Source organism: Cetorhinus maximus, chromosome 12 (assembly GCF_964194155.1).
Source record: "Cetorhinus maximus chromosome 12, sCetMax3.hap1.1, whole genome shotgun sequence".
In the NCBI taxonomy this organism is placed as follows: Eukaryota; Metazoa; Chordata; class Chondrichthyes; order Lamniformes; family Cetorhinidae; genus Cetorhinus; species Cetorhinus maximus.
Genome location: NC_135890.1, coordinates 51,401,640 through 51,424,952, shown reverse-complemented (window position 1 = coordinate 51,424,952; position 23,313 = coordinate 51,401,640). Strand labels below are relative to the sequence as shown.

The following is a 23,313-nucleotide window of genomic DNA, read 5'->3' as shown; positions in this document are numbered from 1 at the left end:
ACTGACAGCATTCCAAATCTGGCAACTGGATCCAAACTCCACAGAAAAGAATTCTGCCCATCAGATGGCGAAAACTGAAGTTCAAAGAAGAACCCGCGATTTGAAGAACTAATGGTGGTCAGGGAAGGCTGAGGAAATTCAACTCCTCGCTGGCATGCATACCTTCTTCAAGGCAACTAAAGAGGTCTATGGGCTTTCAACACAGTCCACAAGTAAGATCCAAAGATTCTCAAGCAAGATTCTCCACAAAGACATGGACAATATCAACACCCACTGGAAAGAGCACTTTTCCAAACAGAATCCCATGGTGAATATACACCTGCTGGAAAACCTCTGACAACATACAATCAGAAGTAAGCCAGGTAATCATCCAGTGTGCATTAAAGTGAACTGCTGTCAATCATATGAACGACAATAAAGGTTCTGGTCATGATAATATCACTCTGGAAGAACTGAAACATGGAGCAGACATATTGATCTCTCAGATACATTGCCCTATTTGTGAAACTCTGGCAGAATGAAGAAATTCCAAGTGATCTTAGAGACTTAAAGTTGAACTGTAGTAACGACAGGGGCATTTTTAAAAATTCAGTCATGGGATGTGGGTGTCGCTGGCTAGGCCAGCATATATTGCCCATCCCTAATTGCCCTTGAGAAGGTAGTGATGAGCTGCCTCCTTGAACTGCTGCAGTCCATGTGTGATGTAGGTACACCCACAGTGCTGTTAGGGATGGAGTTCCAGGATTTTGACTCAACAACAGTGAAGGAACGTTGATATATTTCCAAGTCAGAATGGTGAGTGGCTTGGAGGGGAACTTCCAGGTGGTGGTGTGCCCATGTATCTGCTGCCCTTGTCCTTCTAGATGGTAGCTGTTATGCATTTGGAAGTGCTGTCTAAGAAGCCTTGGTGAGTTCCTGAAGTGTATCTTGTAAATGGTGCACACTACTGCCACTGTATGTCAGTGGTGGAGGGAGTGAATATTTGTGAATGAGGTGCCAATCAAGCGGACTGCTTTGTCCCAGGTGGTGTCAAGCTTCTTGAGTGTTTTTAGAGCTGCACTGATCCAGGCAAGTGGAGAGTATTCCATCACATTCCTGACTTGTGCCTTGTGGATGGTGGACAGGCTTTGGGGAGTCAGGAGGTGCGTTACTCACCGCAGAATTCCTAGCCTCTGACCTGCTCTTGTAGCTACAGAATTTATATGGCTCGTCCAGTTCAGTTTCTGGTCAATGGTAATCCCCAGGATGTTGACAGTGCATAGCACTGCTCTCAGCTGTTGGAAATGTCCTAGCCAGGTTACTTCTTAATCGACACTCAAAAATTGGACAGCAGGCCCTTCTGGAGTCCCAATTTGACTTTAGACCCGCCAGAGGGACAACTGACATGATCTTTGCAGCATATCAACTTCAGGGAAAGTGCAGAGAGCAGAACATCTCTCTGTACATGTCAACATGTGCCTTTGTCAACCATCTGTTGTAGTTCTACTTTAGAGTGAGCACTAATTTGTACACTGTCAGCAGACTTAGCTCCATTACAAAAGCTGATGATGTCTTGGTGTGGCTTCAACCAGTTGAGGTTGAAGAATTTACCAACAGTGCAATATGTTTTTATCACATTTGGGGGAGGCCTGCCAGTGGTAAATTGAAGGATTGCTGCAAGAAAGATCGCGAATAATGTTGGTGCAAAGACACACCACTTTAACATCTGTCTCGCAAAAGTCTTCGACTCGGTGAATCAAATTGTCCCTTGGAAGGTGCTACACCAAAATGGATGCCCAGCTAAATTCATGAACATCATCTGTCTCCTACATGACAATATGCAAATAACAGTACAGTGAACTGGTTCCAGCACGGACTACCGCCTTGTCAAAATAGATATCTGTTACTGAGGAGAGTGAACTGGGAGTACCTTTGCCATGTCCAAATTCAGTGCCCAGGTTAATGCTGGTGGACTGTCGGTTTTATTCTTATTGACATTTCTTGTTCTGAGTTGATCACAGAATCACAGAAATGCTACAGTGCAGGAAGCCATTCGGCCCATCATGTCTACACTAGCTGTCTAAATGAGCAATTCATTTAGTGCCATTCTCTGGCCTTCTCGCCGTAACCCTGCATATTCTTCATTTTTAGATAACAGTCTAGTTCCTTCTGTATGCTTCAATTGAACCTGCCTCTACCACACTCTCAGGCAGTGCATTCCAGACTTTAAACACTCACTGCATGAAAACGGGTTTCCTCATGTCGCTTTTGCTTCTTTTCCCAATTACTTTAAATCTGTGCCCTCGCGTTCTTAATCCTTTCACGAGTGGGAACCATTTCTCCCTATCTATTCTGTCCAGACCCCTCATGATTTTGAATACCTCTATCAAAACTCCTCTCAGTCTTTTTTTCTCCAAGGAAAACAGTCCTAATTTGCCCAATCTATCTTCATAACTGAAGTTCCTCATTCCTGGAGCTATTCTCGCAGGTATTTTCTGCTCTCGCTCCAATGCCTTCACATCCTTCCTGAAATGAGGTGCCCAGAATTGGATGCAATAGTGCAACTGAGGCCAAACTACTGTCCAATATAAGTTCAACATAACCTCCTTGCCCTCGCACAGCCTAGGATACTGTATGCTTTATTAACTGGACTCTCAACTTGTCCTGCCAACTTCACTAACTTATGTGCTTCTACACCTAGGACCCTCTGTTCCTGCACCCCTTTTAGAATTATACCCTTTACTTTAGATTGCCTTTCCATGTTCTTCATACCAAAATGAATCACTTCACATTTCTCCATGTTGAATTTCATCTGCCACCTGTCCATCCATTCCACCAACTTGTCCATGTCCTGAAGTTCTACACTATCCTCCTCAAAGTTCACAATGCTTCCATGTTTCATATAATCCGCAAACTTTGAAATTGTGCCCTGTACACCAAGGTCTAGGTCATTAATATATATATCAGGAAAAGAAGGGGTCCCAATACGGACCCCTGGGGAACTGCACTACAAACCTACCTCCAGATTGAAAAACATCCATTAATCACTACTCTGTTTTCTGTCACTAGGCCAATTTCGTATCCATGTTACTACTGTCCATTTTATTCCATGAGCTATAACCTTCCTCGCAAGTCAGTTGTGTGGCAATGTATCAACCGCCTTTTGGAAGTCCATATACACCACATCAACTGAATTGCCCTCATCAACCCTCTCTGTTAACTCTTCAAAAAACTTCAAGTTAATTAAACACAATTTTCTCTTAAGAAATCCATACTGGCTTTCTTTAATCAACCAGAATTTGTCCATGTGCCTATTGATTTTGTCCCAAATTATTTTTTCTAGAAGTTTTCCCACCACCGAAGTTAAACTGATTGGTCTGTAGTTCCTGGGTTTAGCTTTAGCCCCTTCTTTGAACAATAACGTTTGCAATTCTCCAGTCCTCAGGCACCACCCGAGTCTAAGGAAGACTGAAAAATCACGGCCAGTGCCTATGCTATTTCTGCTCTCACCTCCCTTGGTATCCTTGAATGCATCTCACCTGGTCCTGGTGCCTTCTCATCAAGTACAGGCAGCCTATCCAATACACCTCCTTATCAATTTTAAGCCCTTCTAGTCTCTGAATTATCTCCTCCTTCACCATGGGCAGGGCACCTCTTCTTCCCTGGCAAATACAGATGCAAAGCATTCATTTAATACCCCAGTGTTGCCCTCTGCCTCCAAGCGTAAATCTCCTTTTTGATCCTTATTTGGCCCTACTTGGAGGACGAGACTGGGGAGCTAATAGTGGTGAATGCAGAAATGTCAGTGACGCTTAATCAATATTTTGACTCAGTTTTCACAGTGGAGGACACTAGCACCACCCCAATAGTAACAGGTAGTGCAGGGGATATAGAGAAGGAGGAACTTAGAACAATCACCATCGCTAGAGAAAAAGTACTGAGCAAACTATTGGGATTAAAGGGTGACAAGTCCCCAGGACCTGATGGCCTACATCCCAGGGTCTTAAAGGAAGTGGCAGTGGAGATAGTGGATGCATTGGCTATAATATTCCAAAATTCCCTGGATTCTGGAAAGGTTCCAGTGGATTGGAAAAATGCTAATATAATGCCCTCATTCAAAAAGGGGGGGGAGGCAGAAAGTAGGAAACTATAGATCAGTTAGTTTAACGTCTGTCGTTGGGAAATTGTTAGAATCCGTTATTAAGGAAGTAGTAATGGGGTATTTGGAAAGTCAAAATGCAATCTATCAGAGTCAGCATGGTTTTATGAAGAGTAAATTGTGTTTAACTAATTTGCTAGAGTTCTTTGAAGATGTGACAAGCAAAGTGGATAATGGGGATCCCGTAGATGTAGTATATCTGGACTTCCAGACGGCCTTTGATAAGGTGCACAAAAGATTACTACACAAGATCACACGGAGTTAGGGGTAATATATTAGCTTGGATACAGGATTGGCTAACCAACAGAAAGCAGAGAGTTGGGATAAATGGGTCTTTTTCTGGATGGCAAGCTGTAACTAGTGGAGTGCCACAGGGTTCGGTCCTTGGGCCCCAGCTATTTACAATCTATATTAATGACTTGGATTCAGGGATAGAAGGTACTATAGCTAAATTTGCAGATGACACCAAAATAGGTGGGAAAGTAAGTTGCAATGAAGAAGTAAGAAATTTACAAACGGATATGGACAGGTTAGGTGAATGGGCCAAAATTTGGCAGATGGAGTTTAACGTGGATAAGTATGAGGTTATCCATTTTGGTCAGAAGAATAAAAAGGCGACGTTATTTAAATGGAGAGAAACTTCAGGATGTTTCAGTACAGAGGGATCTGGGTGTCCTCATGCATGAATCGCTGAAAGCTAGTATGCAGGTACAGCAGGTAACAAGGAAGGCAAATGGAATTTTGGCATTTATTGCTAAAGGAATAGAGTATAAAAATAGTGAAGTGTGGTTGCAACTGTACAAGGCATTGGTGAGACCGCACCTAGAGTACTGTGCAGTTTTTTGGTCCCCTTACTTGAGGAGGGATGTGGTTGCACTTGAGGCAGTTCAGAGGAGGTTCACTAGATTGATTCCAGATATGCAGGGCTTGGCTTATGAGGAGAGATTGAGCAGTTTAGGCCGATACTTGCTAGAGTTTAGAAGGATGAGAGGAGATCTAATTGAGGTATATAAGATGATAAAGGGGATAGACAAAGTGGACGTGGAGCGGATGTTTCCCCTTCTGGGGCATTCTAGAACGAGAGGCCATAGTTTTAGGCTAAGGGGTGGTAGGTTTAAATCAGAGATGGGGAGGAATTACTTTTCTCAAAGGGTCGTGAATCTGTGGAATTCACTACCTCAGAGTGCAGTGGATGCCGGGACGCTAAATAAATTTAAGGAGGAGATAGACATATTTTTAATTAGTAATGGGTTGAAAGGTTATGGGGAGAGGGTGGGAAATTGGAGTTGAGGCCGAAATGAGATCAGCCATGGTCGTAGTGAATGGCAGGGCAGGCTCGAGGGGCTGAATTGTCTACTCCTGCTCCTAGTTCTTATGTTCTTGCTTTTCCTTATACCGCCCTTTTACTATTTATGTGCCTATAGGAGACTTTGGGATTCCCTTTTATGTTGGCTGCCAGTCTCTTTCATACACTCTCTTTGCTTTTTTTATTTGCTTTTCCACCTCCCCTCTGAATCTTCTATATTCAGCCTGATTCTCAATTCTATTTTCTACCTAATATCTGTCAAGCACACTTTCTCTTCTTTACCTTAATTTCTATCTCTTTTGTCATCCAGGGAGCTCTGACTTTGTTTGCCTTACCTTCTCCAGATCCGTTTTTATCCAACTGAAGTTGGCTTTCCACCTGTTAATTATTCTTACTCTAGATTGTTTTGTCCTTTCCTCTTGTCAGCCAAAATCTTACAATACAATGAGCACTGTCCCCTAAATGTTCTCCTACTGATACTTCATCCAATTGGCCCACCTCATTCCCAAGAACTAGGTCCAGCAATGTCTCCTTTCTCATGGAACTGGAAACATACTGCTCTAGAAATTTTTCCTGAACACACTCTGGGAACTTTTGCCCCCTCACTGCCCTTTACACTACGAATATCCCAGTCTATATCTGGATAATTATATCCGCCATTATAATCACTCTATATTTTTTGCACCTCTCTGTAATTTCCTTGAAAATTTGTTCCTCTACATCCCTCCCAATGCATAACTGAGTGGCTTGCTGGGCCATTTCAGAGGGCAGTTAAGAGTTTATAACATCGCTGGATTTACACATAGGCCAGACTGGGTAAGCATGGCAGGTTTCTTTCCTTAAAATATATCAGCGAACCAAATGAGTTTTTGCGACAATCTGCTAGTTTCACAGCCACCATTACTGATGACAGAATGTTAGAACGGCTACAGCACAGGAGACAGCCATTTGGTTCTTTATGACCATGTCAGCTCTTCGCAAGAGCAAATAAGCTAGTCCCACGTCCCAACCCTTGCACCGCAACCATGCAAATTTTCTCTCTTCAGGCGTTTATTCAATGCCCTTTTGAAAGCCACAATTAAATCTGTCTCCTCCACACTCTCAGATAGTGCAATTCAGATTCTAACTTGCCACTGCGTAAAAAAGATTTCCCTCATGTCGATATTGGTTCTTTTGACATTCAACTTATATCAGTGTCCTCTGATTCTTAACCCTTCTGCCAGTGGGGACATTTTTAATTAGATTTATTTAATTAATCAAATTTAAATTTCCAAGCTGCTCTGGTGGGATTTAAACTGATGTTGCTGAATCATTAGTCTAGGCCTCTGCATTACTAGGCTCATAACAGAACTGTGCTACTGTACTCCTATGACAGTAATTCTACCTAATAAAGGGAACGAGGGTTGTTAATAAATTGCATTTTTCTTCCAGTTGTATTTTCGTCCTGAAGGCTGTGACCTTTGAGGGGATACAGATGCATCAACATCAGCTGTCTCCAGCACCTTAGTCAAGTGACATTTTGCATATGTGAGCCCAGAGAGTGGGTACTGACAGGCTTTTTAAACCAAAGTAGCACAGCTGAGCCTGAGTCGGCCTTCAACCTACATTGACACATGTACATTCTAGCAATAATGAGCAGAAAGCAATTTGCTGCAGAGAGATCAGCTTATTCAGCACAGGCCAAGAGAATATGGTCTGTAGGTTTCAGTTTCAAATGACAAACATTACCCACTGAGACATGGTATGAAATACAAAGTTTTAGCATTTTAACAAGGATTCATATGAAGTTCTTTGGCTCAGATTTTGATGGAGCGGACCCCATTAGTTAGATTTTGTAAAGCCTATGTGGGTTTTAATATTTTCTGCCCGTAAAGTTGCCAGAAAAGTGCAAGCTGATAACAATGCAGTGAGGGCACTTGGTGAACTATGGGACAGTGTATCACCTTAACAATGATAATTAAGGGTTGAGAAATTAACAGAGGGGCAACTGAGAAGGAGGGTGCATGAGAGTGGGTGAGGATTCAATGTCAAATCAGGTACAGAAAGAGAACTAAAAAGGGTGGTTAAGATGACTTCCTGTATTGACTGTGACAAAGGTAAATGATCCATCCAAGCCCTTTTCAACCTTTTGGGAGCCTTTTGACACATACACCATCCTTTTCCAATACTTTTCTGCTATCATCCAGCTGGCTGGAACTGCATTTGTCTGGTCCCATTCTTCTCCAGTCATAGCCAGAGCACCACTTGCAATTGCTTCTCTTTCTGCGCCATCAATTCTGGTGTTCCCCAAGGTTCTATCCTTGGTTCCCTCCTAGTTTTCATCTAAATGCCATTGCTCAGTCACATCATCCAAAAGCACAGGGTTAGTTTTCGCTTGTACACTGACTTCACCATCTTTCTCAACTCTTCCACCATTGCTAAATTATCACCAACATCGATAAGAATAAATGTCCTGTCACAAAAGTATAATAATTCTCATAATATTATTGTGATTTATTGTAAAAGTAGGCTAATAGTGGGGTGTGGATGGTTTGTGTGCGTGTGTGTAATTTAATTGAATTGGAGACAGCTGGTCTGGAAGCTTTGACTCATCAAGAGGAAGCTAGGTTTGGAATGCTAATTACGTAAATATGGCTGAAGTTTTAGAATGCGAGGGGAGGAGAATTTTAGATAAATCAGGGTAGTTTGAATTTCAAAGAGATGGTAGGATGTTATACCTAGCCAGAGAAGCTAGGTCCAGCAGTGTGTTTATTTTTCCCAACGGTTACTGACAATATTAGCACCATGAAATGATTTATATTGAGAAAGGTAAAGTTCCAAAGACATATGGGAACAATGGAACTTGCATTAAAAGGGAGAAACTCGTATAAAGCAGAAGAAGCTGTGGGTCAGGGAAGGCATTGTAAGATCTACCAGAACTGTGAAAAGCCTTCGTATTTGTGCATTAAGCTGCTGTCTACAGAAACCAAAGCTGGAAAAAGTCACTTTGAATTCTACTGTCCAGGGTATTGTGTTAATTGCCTGGATCTGTTTAAAATCTATGCTTTTTTTTTACTGTTGCCTTAATGGGGGTGTAACTAGAAGCCAGGTTAATTAGGGGTTTTAGATGTTATAGTGGTAATTTGTAGACCTATTGTATGTGCTTGGAATCTTTTCTGTTGTTAATATATGTTTAACTTAGTTTTCTAAAAATCTCTAAAGTCGTGGTAGATTTATTACTTCAGAATTCAGGGCACGCATCTCAAAATAAAATACAAATTGCAAAATCGTTGTGACCGTGTGATCAAGTTTCTCTCATGGATTTGATCTGCCCGGCACACATCAGCTGCTGCGTCATAACATTCCTCTAAACATTGGGAAGACCAAAGCCACTGGCTTTGGTCCCCTCTACAAACACTGTTACCGAGCTACCAACTTCATCCCAATCCCTGGTGATTGCCTGAAAATAAGCCAGACTGATCTTAACCTTGGTGCCGTATTTCTAATGTCCTTTGGGAAAGGAAATCTGCTGTCCTTACCTGGTCTGGCCTACATGTGACTCCAGACCCACAGCAATGTGGTAGACTCTTAACTTCCCATCAAAATGGCCTAGCAAGCCACTCAGTTGTATCAAACCGGTAGCGGTTCAAGAAGGCGGTTCACCACCACCTTCTCGTGGGCAATTAGGAATGGGCAATAAATGTTGGCCTAGCCAGAAACGCCCACATCCTGTGAAAGACACCAAGATGAACTTTCCAACCACATAGCTGCACCATCTCACGTACTGGCCATTTCCACCTCTGTAACATTGCCTGACAGTACCCTGCCTCAGCTTATCTGCTGCTGAAGCCTTCATTCATGTCTTTGTTCAGATTTAACTATTCCAATCCACTCCTGGCTAGCCACCCAAATGCTAACCTCCATAAATTTGAGGACATGCAAAACTCTGCTGCCCATGTCCTGACTCGCACCAAGTCCTGTTTACTTATCATCCCTGTGCTTATTCATCTACATTGACTTCCGCTCAAGTAATGCCTTGATTTTAAAATCCTCATCTTGTTTTCAAGTCCCTCCATGGCCTTAACCCTCCTAATCTCCAAAATCTCCTCCAGCCTCACAATCCTCCAAAATACCTGTGCTTATCAAATTTTGGCCTCGAGCATTCTTAATTATCTTTTTTGAATGTATTGTGAATGATAATGCATACTTAATAGAAATATAGCATTTCAATGATATTTCTTTAAATTCTTCCTTTCTCCTCTTATTGCATGATAGTATAAATACATGTGTCCCGAAGTAGAGTAACTTGTTCCACTTGTGGCGCATCTGCTACATAAATGGTTATTTGCAGCTGCTGTCCAACACTTGTAAATGGCCTGTCATACCTCTGGGAATAATGTGAAGATCTCTGCTCCTGGAAAAAAAACCGATTGGCTCCAATTCCAACCTATACTCAGATGGGAGGCCAACAAATGCCTCACATATACATGTCACATGCAATATTTGATCGATCAGTAAATGCCATCGGCTTATTCGATAAACTTTAGTGTCACACATTTTATGTGGGCATGGGAGCCAGCTGCTCAGCAAACTAAGGTGGGAGCGGACCCTGCAGCTTAGGTTTACTCACTACTTTTGTCAATAAAGTGTCACTTTGACTGGGTATTGGAAAAGTCTAGGAATGTATTATATATGATGAGGCAATTTTGACTCATGAAAATCAGAATGTGTCTTATATTTGGAGACACATTATCTTCAGAAAATGTTACTTAAATAATAAATACAAACAAATTTTCAATCAGCACTCAAGTACTACCACATTACGTGGCATGCAAAATAAGCAGAACTCAAGTGGTAGTGAAACCAGGTGAAAATACAGTGCATAAAAAATAAATGTCTAAGACCTGCTACTCAAAATCTTTGCTGTTCTTTTAGGTAACCTGTTTTGTAACCTGCAAGGCTATAGACCAAGTGCTGGAAACTGGGATTAAAATGAGCAGCTCGTTTCTTATTCTCTATTTGGCCGGCGCAGACATGATGAGCAGATTGGCCTCTTTCTGCACCGTTATGGTTCTAGGTACAAATAGCAAAACAAAGCGATTAGGGCTGCTATTCCTGTAGCAGCTATTAAAAGTTATACAGTGGCAGCCAACAGCAAGTTACCTTGCAGCCTCCTGCGGTAGCACACTACCTAAATGTTTCTCCATCCACAATAAATTTTAAAGACAGTTATATCACTTTCTACAATGCTGTCTTTGTTGCTCAGTTGTGACAGTTAGTAGCATAGACTGTGAATAAAGGTTGAATAAACCTTAAATTAGAAATGTCTCTTATCTCAGTTTAGCAAACGAGTTTGTTTTTTTTTAGAAAGAGATTGTATTTTTGCAATCACAGAATGAAACAAATCATGAAACATAGTTTAAGACTGTTGTGTTTCAGTGTACATTTACGAGAAGCAAATCTGACAGAATTACAGAAATTTGTATCTTCTTACCAGATGTTCTTAAATGTAAGCTTTGATTTTTAAATTTTCAAACAAGTGTTTCAAAAAAGCCTCCATACCTCCTAGGTTCTTCCTCTTGGCCCTTTCCTTTGTGTGTTCTCACCCACTGCTCCAACTGCAACATTGAATTAGTCCTTTGAATGCCCCTTCCGCTGTCATTTAGACTAACCAGCCTTTCTCTTCCCGTGTCCACATTTTCTACAGAAACACCGACGGGGCCAACTGGGCTTTGCGTGTTGGAAGCATTTGCGTGCTGAGATTTGTACTGTTGAGATTGAAGGTTGTTGGTACCTGATGTGACATCTTCGCTCTCTGGTTTTGCAGGCTGCAGTTTTATACTATTGATTTTAGTTAAAGGCTTGTGCTGGTCCAGTCCTTCGGTCTCAAAACCATATTTGTCAGCATGAGTGATGTTCATATTGTCTATTTGTTGAAGGCCCAGATTGGGGTCTATATTTTTTTGGTTATTCTGAAGTTCAGGCTTCACTAACATTTTGTGGTTTGCAATGTGGTTAACCTCTTTGGGCGTTACAATTTCAGATGTTAGTTTTTCAGTCCTGTGGGTGTGAGGGAGAGAGTTAAGACTGTTTGTTATCCACATCATGTAAGCTTGTTCAGCAACCTTTGATATGTAATGAGTCAGACTTTAATTTTTACTTTGCCTTAAAGTACGCACCTTCTTGGCCTCAGTAGCACACCTCTTATCCCACTCGCACCATTAGTGAAACTGCTTCATGCACCAGTGAAGTCAAAGGCGCGCTAGCTTACCGCAGAAAAAGGTAACTGGTCTTCAGCTAGATGTTACAATTTTTTTCTACAATTTCTGCTAATATCTAGAATTATGTTGCTTGCTGAACTGAACTTACACCAGCTTGAAAGCAACATCAGTGAAACTCTACAAGTGGGAACAAAGTTCAGCTACATTATCTCCAGAGGGCATTAAATTAATAGATGGAGGGAAATATTAGGACTATAGTGGGTGATTATAGGAGCTAAATTCTTGAAGAGAAAAAGGGATCTTTTGTGTCCTTGTTGTCATAGCAATTCCTTCTTCTCCACACCTGTCTCCCATCTCTGAAAAGGCATGTATACAGAAAGCTAATAATTCTGTAAGTCTGGGGCATTGGAGATAGCAGGAATGAAACTACAGTAACATACATTTTTGAATTTTAACAAAGGGATGTTATCAATGGTCCTCAACCGTTCTCCATTACACTAAGTACATATTTATAAATGACTGATGAATTAATTATATATCAAAACTTAATTGTACTGTCTTTGTTTGACACTGTAGGAAGATAATAGGAGAGATCGCCTTCGAGGTTGGTTGATGGCTCCTGCAAAGGAAGACTTACTGATTGACACTTCAGCCATCTTAGTGACTTGTGCTCTGCTTTCAATAGCTAATTTGGGTAACTGCAGAACTCAAAACTGAAGGATTTACATGAGTTAGGTGTGGGATGGTATCATTCACAGGACACTAATTTTGTACAGAATTGAATGGAAAAAGACTGCAACTAATATGGCTTCTTTGAGGCAGAAAAAAAATTAAAAAGCAAAATCCTACTGACCAGCCTGCACCAATGTTTGAATGGTAACTTGTGTATTCATAGAAGGTGGTTGAAAGGATAACAATTTAATTCAGAGATCATGACTTTGCTACACAGGGGAAACTGCATATGCAAACTGCCCTCCCATTCTTTAACATGGAGTCTATATAGCTGATGCCACCAATTGCTACTTATTTCAGATCCCATCTCAAAAGCTTAATAGGTAGACCAACGAAGTGACACTTTTTGTTTTTCTTTTAGGGAAGGGTGTGGAGGCTTGGTGGTGATAGTTGATCTATACCTGTTAGTCTAGCATGAAGGATGGCTTTTAAAGGGTTTCAAATTGTGGGGTACTGGCATTAGTACTTAGGGAAGAGTGTGCTATTCAGTTGAGATGGGCTCTACTTGAACTGGGGCCAGTGTCCTGGCCATTCGTATAGCTAAGGCTGTGGACAGGGCTTTAAGCTAACAGGGGTTGGTGGGCTCAGGTGAGGGGATTTAGAAATCCAAAGAGAAAGGTCAAGGCATCAGAACAGAATAGCAATGTGGATAAAGACAAGCAGAGTGGAACAGGAAGGGACAGAGTTTAACAAAAAATGTACATTGGTGAATAAGGTCATTGCAAAAAATAGAAGTAAAAGAATGAAATCAAAGGTTCTTCTGCAATCGGATAGATGAACTTTTGGCACAAATCAAGGTAAATGATTTAGATGTAATCACCATTACAGAGAAATGGTTACAAGGTGATCAAGGTTGGAAAATAAATATTCCAGGGTATGCAATATTTTGGAAAGAGAGGCAGAATAGTAAAAGAGGAGGGATAGTCCTAATAGCAAAGGATGACATAAGGACATTAGTGAGAAGGGATCGGGTCTCAGAAGATATTGAAGTAAAATCAGTATGGGTGGAAATTAGGAATAGCAAGAGTCAGAAAACACTGGTGGGAGTAGTTTGTAGGACCCCAAACAGCAGTTATACCGTCGGGCAGAGCACTAAACAAGAAATTATTGGAGGTTGTAACAAAGGAAATGTAATAATTATGGGGGACTTTAACCTTCACATAGACTGGAACAATCAAATTGGCAAGAGTGGTCTAGAAGATGAGTTTAAAAATGTTTTTGTGACGGTTCCTTGGAGCAATATGTTGTGAAACTGATTAAGGATAAAGCTATCTTAGATCTAATATTGCATAATGAAACAGGGTTAATTAGTAATGTCGCAGTAAAATATCCACTGCAAAATAGTGATCATAATACCATTGAATTCCGTGTTAAGTTTGAAGGTGACATATCCCAATTGCAAATAAGAATCTTAAACTTAAATAAAGCTAGCTACATAGGTATGAGGAGAGAACTAGCTAAGGTTAATTGGGTAAATAGGCTAAAAGATATGAAGGTAGACGAACAGTGGGTAACATTTAAAGAACAAATTCAAAATGTTCATCAAAAATACATTCCAGTGGAAAACAAAAACGCAGCAAGAGAGACCCATCCATAGCTCACTTAGAAAGTTAGTGACAGTATTAGATTACAAGAAACGGCTTACAGTGCTGCAAAATACAACAGCAAGTCTGAGGATGGAGAGTGTTTTAGAAACCAGCAGAGATCCACCAAAAAGTTGATAAAAAGGGAAAAATTAGAATGAAGGTAAACTGCCAGAAATATGAAAACAGATTGTAAGAGCTTTAATAAGTATATAAAAAGGAAGAGAGTAGCTAAAGTAAACATTGGCCGCTTAACAGCAGAGACAGAAGAAATTATCACGGGGAATAAAGAAATGGCAGAGGCATTGAACAGATATTTTGTATGTCTGTCTTCACCAGTAGAAGACACAAGTTTCATACTGGAGATAGACGGTAATCTAGGGGCTAATAATAATGAAGAAATTAAGGAAATTAATATTAACAGAGAAAAAGTATGGGAGAAACTTAAGGGACTAAAATCCGATAAATCCCCAGGTCTTGATGGCCTACACGCTATGGTTCTAAAAGAAAAAGCTGCAGAGGTAGTGGATGCCGTGACTATGATTTTCCAAAATTCCTTAAATTTGGCGGCAGTCCCATTAGATTTGAAGTTGGAAAATGTTGCACCGCTTTTCAGGAAAGTAAGGAGAGAGAAAACAGTGAACTATAGGCCAGTTAGTCTAACATCAGTTATTGGGAAAATGCTAAAGGAAGTCTTAATAATGCACTTAGAAAAAACAGTACGATTAGAACAAGTCAACATGAATTTACTAAAACTAAATCCTGTTTGACAAATTTATTCATTTTTTTGAGGATGTAATTATTAGGGTAGATAAAGGGGAAGTAGCAGATGTAGCATACCTAGATTTCAATAAGTTCCACACAAAAGGTTAATAGGCAAGATAAGGGCTCATGGAGCTGGAAGCAATATTTTATAATCGATAGAGGATTGGTTAACAGATAGAAAGCAGAAAAGTGAGATAAATAGGGCTTTTTCAAATTGGCAGGAAATGAATAGTGGAGTGTTGCAAGGATCAGTGCTGGGGCCTCAGCTATTTATAATCTATATTAATGACTTAGATGAAGAGACAGAGTAATGTAGTTAACTTTGTGGATGCTATCAAACTAGGTGGGAAGGTAAGCTGTGGGAAGGACAGAGGCAGGCTGCAAAGAGTTATAGACAGATTGATTGAGTGGGCAACAAGATGACAGGTGGAGTACAATGTAGGGAACTGTGAAGTCAAGTTATTTATTTAGGTCGTAAGAATAGAAAAGCAGAATATTTTTTAAAAGATGCAAAACTTGTAAGTGTTAATGTTCAAAGAGACTTGGGTGTTCTCGTATAAGGAACTCAGAATGTTATCATGCAAGTACAGCAAGCAATTAGGAAGGCAAATGGCTACAATTGCAGGAGTTTTGATGAGACCACATCTGGAATATTGTGTGCAGTTTTAGTCTCCACATTTAAGTAAGAATATATTTGCATTGGAGGCAGTACAGCTAAGGTTCACTAAATTCATCCCTGGGAAAAAGGGTATGTTCTATGATGAGAGGCTGAATAAATTGGATTTATATTCTCTGGAGTTTACAAGAATGAGAGGCGATCTCATTGAAACCTGCAAAATTCTGAAAAGGCTTGATGAGGTAGATGCTGAGAGATTGTTTCCTCTGGTCACGGAGAAAAAAAAAACATGAGGGCACAGTCTCAGGATAAGGGGCCGATCATTCAGGACTGAGATGAGGAGAAATTACTTCACTCAAAGGGTTGTGAATCTTTGGAATTCTTTACCCTAGAGGGTTGTGGATGCTCCATCGTTGAACAAATTTAGGGCTTGGTCTCAGGGAATCAAGGGATATGGGGGGCAGGCGGGAAAATGGAGTTGAAACCAAGATCAGCCATGATTGTACTGAATGGTGCAGGGGCTCAACGGGCCAAATAGTCTACTCTTGCTCCTATTTCTTGTTTTCTTTTTTGTATATCCAGTCAAAGAGCCTGGCTCAAAAGGCAGCAATAATTTGTTATAATCTAGCTAAAAAAAAACTCAAACATTGAACCTCCAAAGCAAAGTTTTATGGTGGAACAGCAACTGAGAGGCTAAGTACAAAACCCACCATGGGAAGTGCAAAACTGATTTCAATAAATTGTAGATTGAACAGCACAAAAAGTGACTATAAAAGCCGGTGGACAAAAGAAGTGACCTCCTGTGGAGGTGAACCTGTCATTCCTTACCGGTCTGGCCTGCAAGTAATTCTAACCCTATGAGATTGACTTCTCAAGGGAACTAGACTGGGCAAAAAATGTGGTCTTACATCGCTAAAAATCAAAAGCCAAATCTTCCACATTAGATGCAGAACTGTTATTTTAGTCTCATCTCTATTTCAAATCATCTCATTTTGATAACAGTACCCTTAATTGATCCAGTGCTAATTTTAGTCAAGCACATTGATCCCAAATTTGAAGTCACATTAGCTTGGTTGGCAATGTCGATTTCACCTATTCCAAAGCGTTATTGAATCTGTTGTCATCTATTTGACAGGGGACCTGTGACATTGAGCATCAGTGACTTCACCACTGGCTGATCAGCCAATCAGATTGACATAAATTCTGACAGACAGCAAACCAGGAAGCAAGAAGCATGGATTATAATTCACATTTTAATCAGTTTACAGAAAACAATATAAAGATTGGAATATACAGAAGGACTTAGAAAAAACTGAAATATCAAACTCGAAAAAAAAGTTTAAAATTTTGGAATTTTGAGTTGTTCTTTTGAAGGGATTAATAATTGGAAAATTAGCATTTCAGAGCCAGAGAGGTTGCTCAGCAACATTTATGACTTAGTTACACATCATTCAATATGGCTTAACATTTTCAATGTTTTTTTACAGCAAGAATAGCGCATAAAAAATTGAAGCTTATGCCAACCCATGTTGATTGCATTTGCGAATACTGCAACAGTGCACTTTGTGGAGCAGCAGAGTATCAGTGACAGGAACTTCTGGATTTTCAAGCTTAACCACATGTGCTGCAGTCAGAAGTTGTGTCAGTTTTACATAGTGATGACAATGAGCACCAACAGTTTTGCCGGCATTACACCCACAAATTTCAGGCCATTATAGTTTACACTTGGGAACAATCAGACTCAAAATTATCTTTTCTTACCCATGTTTTCATTCATACCTTCAGGTTTTAAAGCATTAAAATCATGTTACAATTGTGTTCGACTTCTAACACAACTCACAAGGTTGTGATAAATGTTGAGAAACATTAAACTGAGTCTTGAATAATGGTTGTAACCGATTCATCTGTTTCTATTTGTAAAATCTACTCTAAGTTATGGGCTACCAACTGCTGCATTTCAGTGCTAGAAATTATTTTTGTTACATGTTGGTTTATTTTAAATAGTAGTATTTTGAGTATTGCTGAAAAAAGACATTGTGTCAAAGTTTTTCCTCCTGCACTCATCAGGACAATCACAAGAATACCAATGTCAGGGGAAGCTCCCCTGATCAGGTCATTTCACACTGCATATAGTGCAAACTCATGAAACAGCCTAAGGCAGTCACTTTTGGTCCTGAAAAGTGCCCAGTCGACCTCAGATTGCGCTGGAAGGATGAGGTGTCTCAAAAATTTGAGCAACAGGTGAAGCTAACTGTTTCATGCTGCTACTATGCAATAGCAATACAAGCAGTGGTCGCCACTAACTGGATGCTGCTGTCAAGCCAAAAAGATGTTCTGCCCATCACATGCATGAGTAGTGATATATGTGAATTTCAGTGCCAGTGTGATGCTAGGTATGGAGGCTGTATGTCCCAAAAACTGGAGGATGGTATCAAACAGTACGTCCTTTCCACTGTTTGCAATGGACAAGGTACAGACTGTACTCAACCAGCCCAAGCTTGTAAAACTCAAAACAGTGTCCAACGTTTGATGTGATTCTGCGATTGACAACATTTCCTAAATAACCTTCAGCGTGGTAAAAATTACCCTGACAACCAATTTAAGACTGTCAGTCGGGCTTGCAGTATGGCGCATGTGTGTGTACTGGAAGCTACATATATTAATACACAGGGTCCTGTTCTTTGCAGACAGAAAGAACACGTACACACATTGCACCTGTTTCAGCTAAACAAAGTAAGTGGTAGCCATTTTCTGGTTCATTCCTCAGGGCAATGCCTTGGTCAATCAGAGTCAAGCTGACTGGTTTAAATTCAAACAATACATGGCAGTTAATGGTCAGTCACCAATAACTGGTGTATTCTCCATAGCAAAGCCTTTACCAATCAGAGTCTACTTGCCAACCAATCAGAACTCTCTTCTCACATAGTATCAAGTTGCTGCTTCCCCTGACATTGGTATTCTTGCAATTGTCCTGATGAGTGCAAGATGAAAAGCTTTAACAAAATGTCTTTTTTCAGTAATACTCAAGTTCTATACCAGCAAATGACTATTGGTAGTATTTTACAATTATGTGATCTGATGCACCCAAGCTCATAGGGAGTGCAATGGAAAATTTGTATCAATAGCAATGTATTGTCGGCCTGTGACTGTAGGATAACATAATTGCCTCTTATGCCTTCTTCGGTTGGGTGGTTAAGGGAATCTGGATTTTCACCAGTGCCATACTAATTTATCAGGATAATATTCACAAAGTGGAACTATCCCTGTATTATGTTGTCATGAAGCTATTACGTATATATTATTGGAAAATATTTTTCTTTTAAAATAGACGTTTAGTCTGTGGGGTGTCTTAATTGGATTAAAGCCAGCTAGTCGGGTGCTTTGTTGTGTACTAGTTTGGATATGTAAGAGGGATAGTGCGTATTTGCATTTTTTGAATAGATCATTCAAGAAGTGGGGTGAAAACTGACAGCTATCTAGCAGATACGAAGCAATATACTTATATTGCTAATAAAATTGGTACAATGAAAGGGGTTTTATTATTAGAAGAGGCTAGTGATACAATGAGAATTTACATTCAATGGGTGGTGGTAGGTATAACTTCAGCAGTTTTCGGGTGTGCAGAGGGAAGGCAATGTGAGATCGAAAGGCAGCTGTAAGCCTCCAACTCTCTCCACAGGATCCAAAGTGAAAAGAACCTCATTTTGAATTCATAAGGTGAAAACGCTTTGCCTGGTGTTTGGTTAAGTCTATGGGTTGTTGTTGCCTTAATGGAGATTAGTTTGGGAATTTGTTAAAAGTTATGATAGTAGTAATTTGTAGCCATGTGTGTATGTATGTATATATATATATATATATTTTTAAACCTGTGTAAATTAATAAAATGTTTCATTTAGTTTAATCTAAAACCTCGAGAACTGGTGGTCTGATTCCTGAATTTAGAGCCACATCTCAAACATAACACTTAAAATGATGGGTTATGACAGTTGCTTAAAGTTTCCCTCTGGGATTTTTAAATAACTCCACTGTACCAACTGCATCGGTCATAACATTAGCCCCTTCTCCCTACCCCTCCTTCCTTAATCCTTGATCACATTAAGAGTTAACTGATCTTGCCCTTTAAGAGGATTTTGATACTCATTCGGGGTTTGAACATTGGCCTAACACAAATTCCATAATTCAATTCAAATTCAAGCCACCTTCAGTGGTTCCAATCATGTAAAATTGTAAAATTGAGATGTACAATTTTCCCCACTAATTGGTTTCTTATTTTCTGATTTTTTTTGGGGGTAGGGGGAGGTGGGGGGGGAAGAGGGTGATCGGAGTGGGGGGAAAATCAAAATCAAATGTACCTTTTCACAGGTTCTGTTTGAACAAGGGCAGCTTCTATCATAGCCTTCATCCAGGACTCCATTTCCTTGGCTGTTTCAGTGTAGAAATAATAAGTCCGCATATTTGGATGAGCAGCCTGATCAGAAATGACAGTGATTACTAAGTTAAGTGATTCCTGTAAAAAAGAGAGAAGAAAATCAATGTATAGTTAGCACAAAATCACTATTACTTGAAATGGAAATAAATCCAGTGTTTGGTAGAAATACCAAAGTTCCAACTCTACCAAAAATATTCCAACATAATTACTATTATTTTTACATCAAGTCAAGCTACACAGTAGAAATGTAATTCAATACAATATTAAAATTACCTTCAATTGATTAGGTTTCAAAGAAATTCTCTCTAATTCTTCATGTGTTCCTCTCTTAGTTTTTGTTCCACATTCCACTGCATGACTATTACATATACTTCTTCTGTGGTTTCTATCTTTGCGTCTGACCTGTTCTCACTCTTTCTCCATCATATTTTCTGCACTTCTTCATCACCCAATGCCTTTCAATGCTTCTCAGCCTATTACTACCAACGTACTCAAGCTTTATGTCTTACTTTGGGTGGCCCTGTTCTTAATTGCTTACCATAGGTAGCCCCTTCTGACAAAGTTATTCCAATGTACAAATTTACAACAAAGCTAAAGAAGTGTATTGTGACTGTTGTTTGATGCTGTTATCCCTAATTAGAGTCCTGATACTGCTGTATCTTCCTGCCTATGTTCCAGTGCTTAAAACAGGGCATTAGTTGGTAAACATGTATTCTGACTTTCAGCTCCTTTGAACTGCTGCTGGGCACATCAATTGATTATCTGGTAGGCAAGTGTAGAAAGGCAGCAGCATTGGATAGGCAAACTAGTGTCAAATCAAGATATTGTAATCTGAAAACAATGAACACTTGCATAATACATTAACCTTTCTGGATACACCTTATCAAATCAGAGATGAGTGGACACAGGCTGTCCAGGAACTGGTACAACATACACAAGAAAGTGAAGCTGTGGCACTTCGGCTAAAGCCTGAGATGGAGGATGCACCAGTGGAGTTGAGATGCTGGAAATAGGTACTAATGCCAGAAATTGGGTTTTTTTTTATGAGGAATTGTTTTAGTTTATTCAGCTTAAAATGTTTTATTTTTTGGATGTAACTTGCATTATTAATTTGAACCTTGCCTCACCTTTCTAGACACAAAATTCCAATCAGGCAGGATACAGAGGCTTTACTCTAAGGCTAATGAATAGATGTGCCTGGAAGAGGTATGAAATTTGCTCATTAAGTGACCATGTGCTCAAGTTTTTTTTGCCTCATTGCACCTGATTGATTAACAGCTTCTTAATCTGGGATACATATAGCAGGTTTTTCAACATTTCAATTCTGATTGCATCTAGGGCAATGTATGACTCTGTGGTGGAAGGCAAGAACATTACCTTGGACACAAACAGATAAGGTGGTCCAAGAAATTCAGTGGTCTCCATGATTTGGAAGTCTTCCTTAGAAAAAGATATTTTTAAATTCTTAAAGACTGGTTAATCTTTTTTGCTTCCTAAGTATTCATACCCTGATTTGTCATTTTTGTTTGCTTCTGTAATGTACTAATTTTCTAAAATAATTTGATTTGGACCTTTAATCTGAATGATAATGGTCTGATAGCATGGTGTTTTTCTGCCTGTCAGAAAGGGGTAGATGGTGTGAAGGCGCTACAAATCTCAGTCTGAATCATCTAAGTAAAACAGCTAATTGTTAGGCTGCGAGTTCTCTTCACAACACAAATAAGAGTGTAAATTTGCGATCACAGGAGGCAACGGACTGTCTATGAAACTAATTTGCTGTGAACACAGAGTTAGGAGAGAGCTGATTTGCAACATTGACTGCTTTTAATTGGTTGCTTAGTTTTTTTTAAACAGATTGCGATCATTTTATTTTAGCGAGACATTTGAGTCAATCAGCATGTTTGTACATCATCAATGTGAGCCAGGTGCAAAACTTAGGTACTTGCACAATAAACAACAAACATACTTACTTGGCTGTTTCAAGTGAATTTCCAACAACTGTGAAACATCCAAAGTGTTCATCAGTAGCTCAAAAGTGCAATACAGGTTGAAAATAAACAAAGATTCATATATTAATACAATTATATCCCATGTTCACGGTTAAACAGGATTATAAAAGAACAGAATTCATTGAATATAATTCATCTCGCTATCAAATTACAACATTATTAAATTTATACCATGTTGAAAACAATACTGAAATTCGAAGGGAGATCATTTTAAAACTTGAACCTAGTCTCAAGGCTCAGGTGTTCTTCGACGAGAGTTATTGAGCCTTTGGGGAGGTTGAGTGCATTTTAAAGTACAAAAATTAATAGATTGACCATTTTGGATCTCTGATCACTATTTGTCAATTATTACATTAACATTAGAACAGGTTAAAATAAGGCTCCCTTTTCTCATTATAAATCATTGCAGTATTTCAAAATGGATTGTAAGTCAGTCAAAAATTCTCACTTGCTCACTTAAAAGAGCTAAAATAGATAGGTTTAAAGAAGCATTGCTTACTGGTGCAAAATGAGTTGGATATTTGCCACTGAAAGTGAGTCTAATGCTTTTGTTCTATTAGGCACTCAAACTTTAAGCTTCTAGAACACAATTAACACACACAGAATGATGTATGTAATGCAAACACTGACCTTGAATGCATATTTTCGATTTATATGATCTTCAGGGCTAATTGGAGCTACCTTAAAGCTAGGTAGAAGAATGCTTCCCAGAATGCCTTCTTCCTTTTCATCTGCCAGGAAAGAAGCAAAATCAAAGCCCCTTTATTTCTTAGTCATTATAACAGCTTGCATTTATATAGCACCTTTAACTTTCAAACACATCCCAAAGTGCTTCACACGGGTTTTATTGGACTAATATGGATGCCAAACAGGTGGAGAAGATATTAGATGGGGTAAACCTAACTTTATTAAAGAGGTGGGTTGCAAAGAGGGTCTTAAAGGGGAAGAGGGAGGTGGAGAAGCAGGGGAGTTTAGGGAGGAAATTTCAGCTTGTGGTGTCTGCACTTTGGATGCAAGAAAAACAAAATTGAATATTTTCTTAATGATGACAGACTAAAGGTTGTTGATGAGCAAAGGGATTCAGGTATCTCTTTACACAAATCTGTATAAAGTGAAAGAATTTGGATGGCTATCTTTATAGAGACTGATTGAATGCTATAAATTATGTTTAGTTCAGTTTTATCAGGAGTCAAAAGACCAGAAATTTCTGTGGAAATTAGCTTTTTGAGGAAGTGATTGTATTTAGATTTTTGTTAAGCATCTTAACAGTAACAGTATAGCATATTGACAACTAAGACAACTCATATCCCTGCTCCCTTCACAACCAACACCACCTCCCCCGCCGCCTCAAAAAAAGTCATGTTGCAGGCTTGGTGTCTGGCGTGAATAGTGCTTGTAATATAGATAGAGCACTAACAAATATTTTACATGCATTATACTCTAATTAATACAAGCAACAGCCACAAAATTAGAGTAATATTTACAAAACCCATTTTGAATAAAGTTGCATATTTTCTCATTTAGTTTTCAAGGCA

General features: G+C 39.5%; 1 protein-coding gene across 4 annotated transcripts in view; it reads right to left on the bottom strand.

Moving 5' to 3' along the window:
- Positions 1–23,313, bottom strand: part of plekha5 (pleckstrin homology domain containing, family A member 5) — a 369,212-nt gene that overhangs the window by 82,054 nt on the left and 263,845 nt on the right. For all 4 annotated transcript variants that reach the window (XR_013578140.1, XM_078553582.1, XM_078553583.1 and 1 more), the window contains exons 8-10: positions 22,409–22,509; positions 19,693–19,808; positions 10,986–11,483 (exon numbers count right to left, since the gene is read on the bottom strand). Coding sequence is in view for 3 of the 4 variants with exons in the window: in XM_078553582.1 (XP_078409708.1) it covers positions 10,986–11,483; positions 19,693–19,808; positions 22,409–22,509 (715 nt within the window). In the remaining variant the exon portion in view is untranslated. The remainder of the gene's footprint in view (positions 1–10,985; positions 11,484–19,692; positions 19,809–22,408; positions 22,510–23,313) is intronic.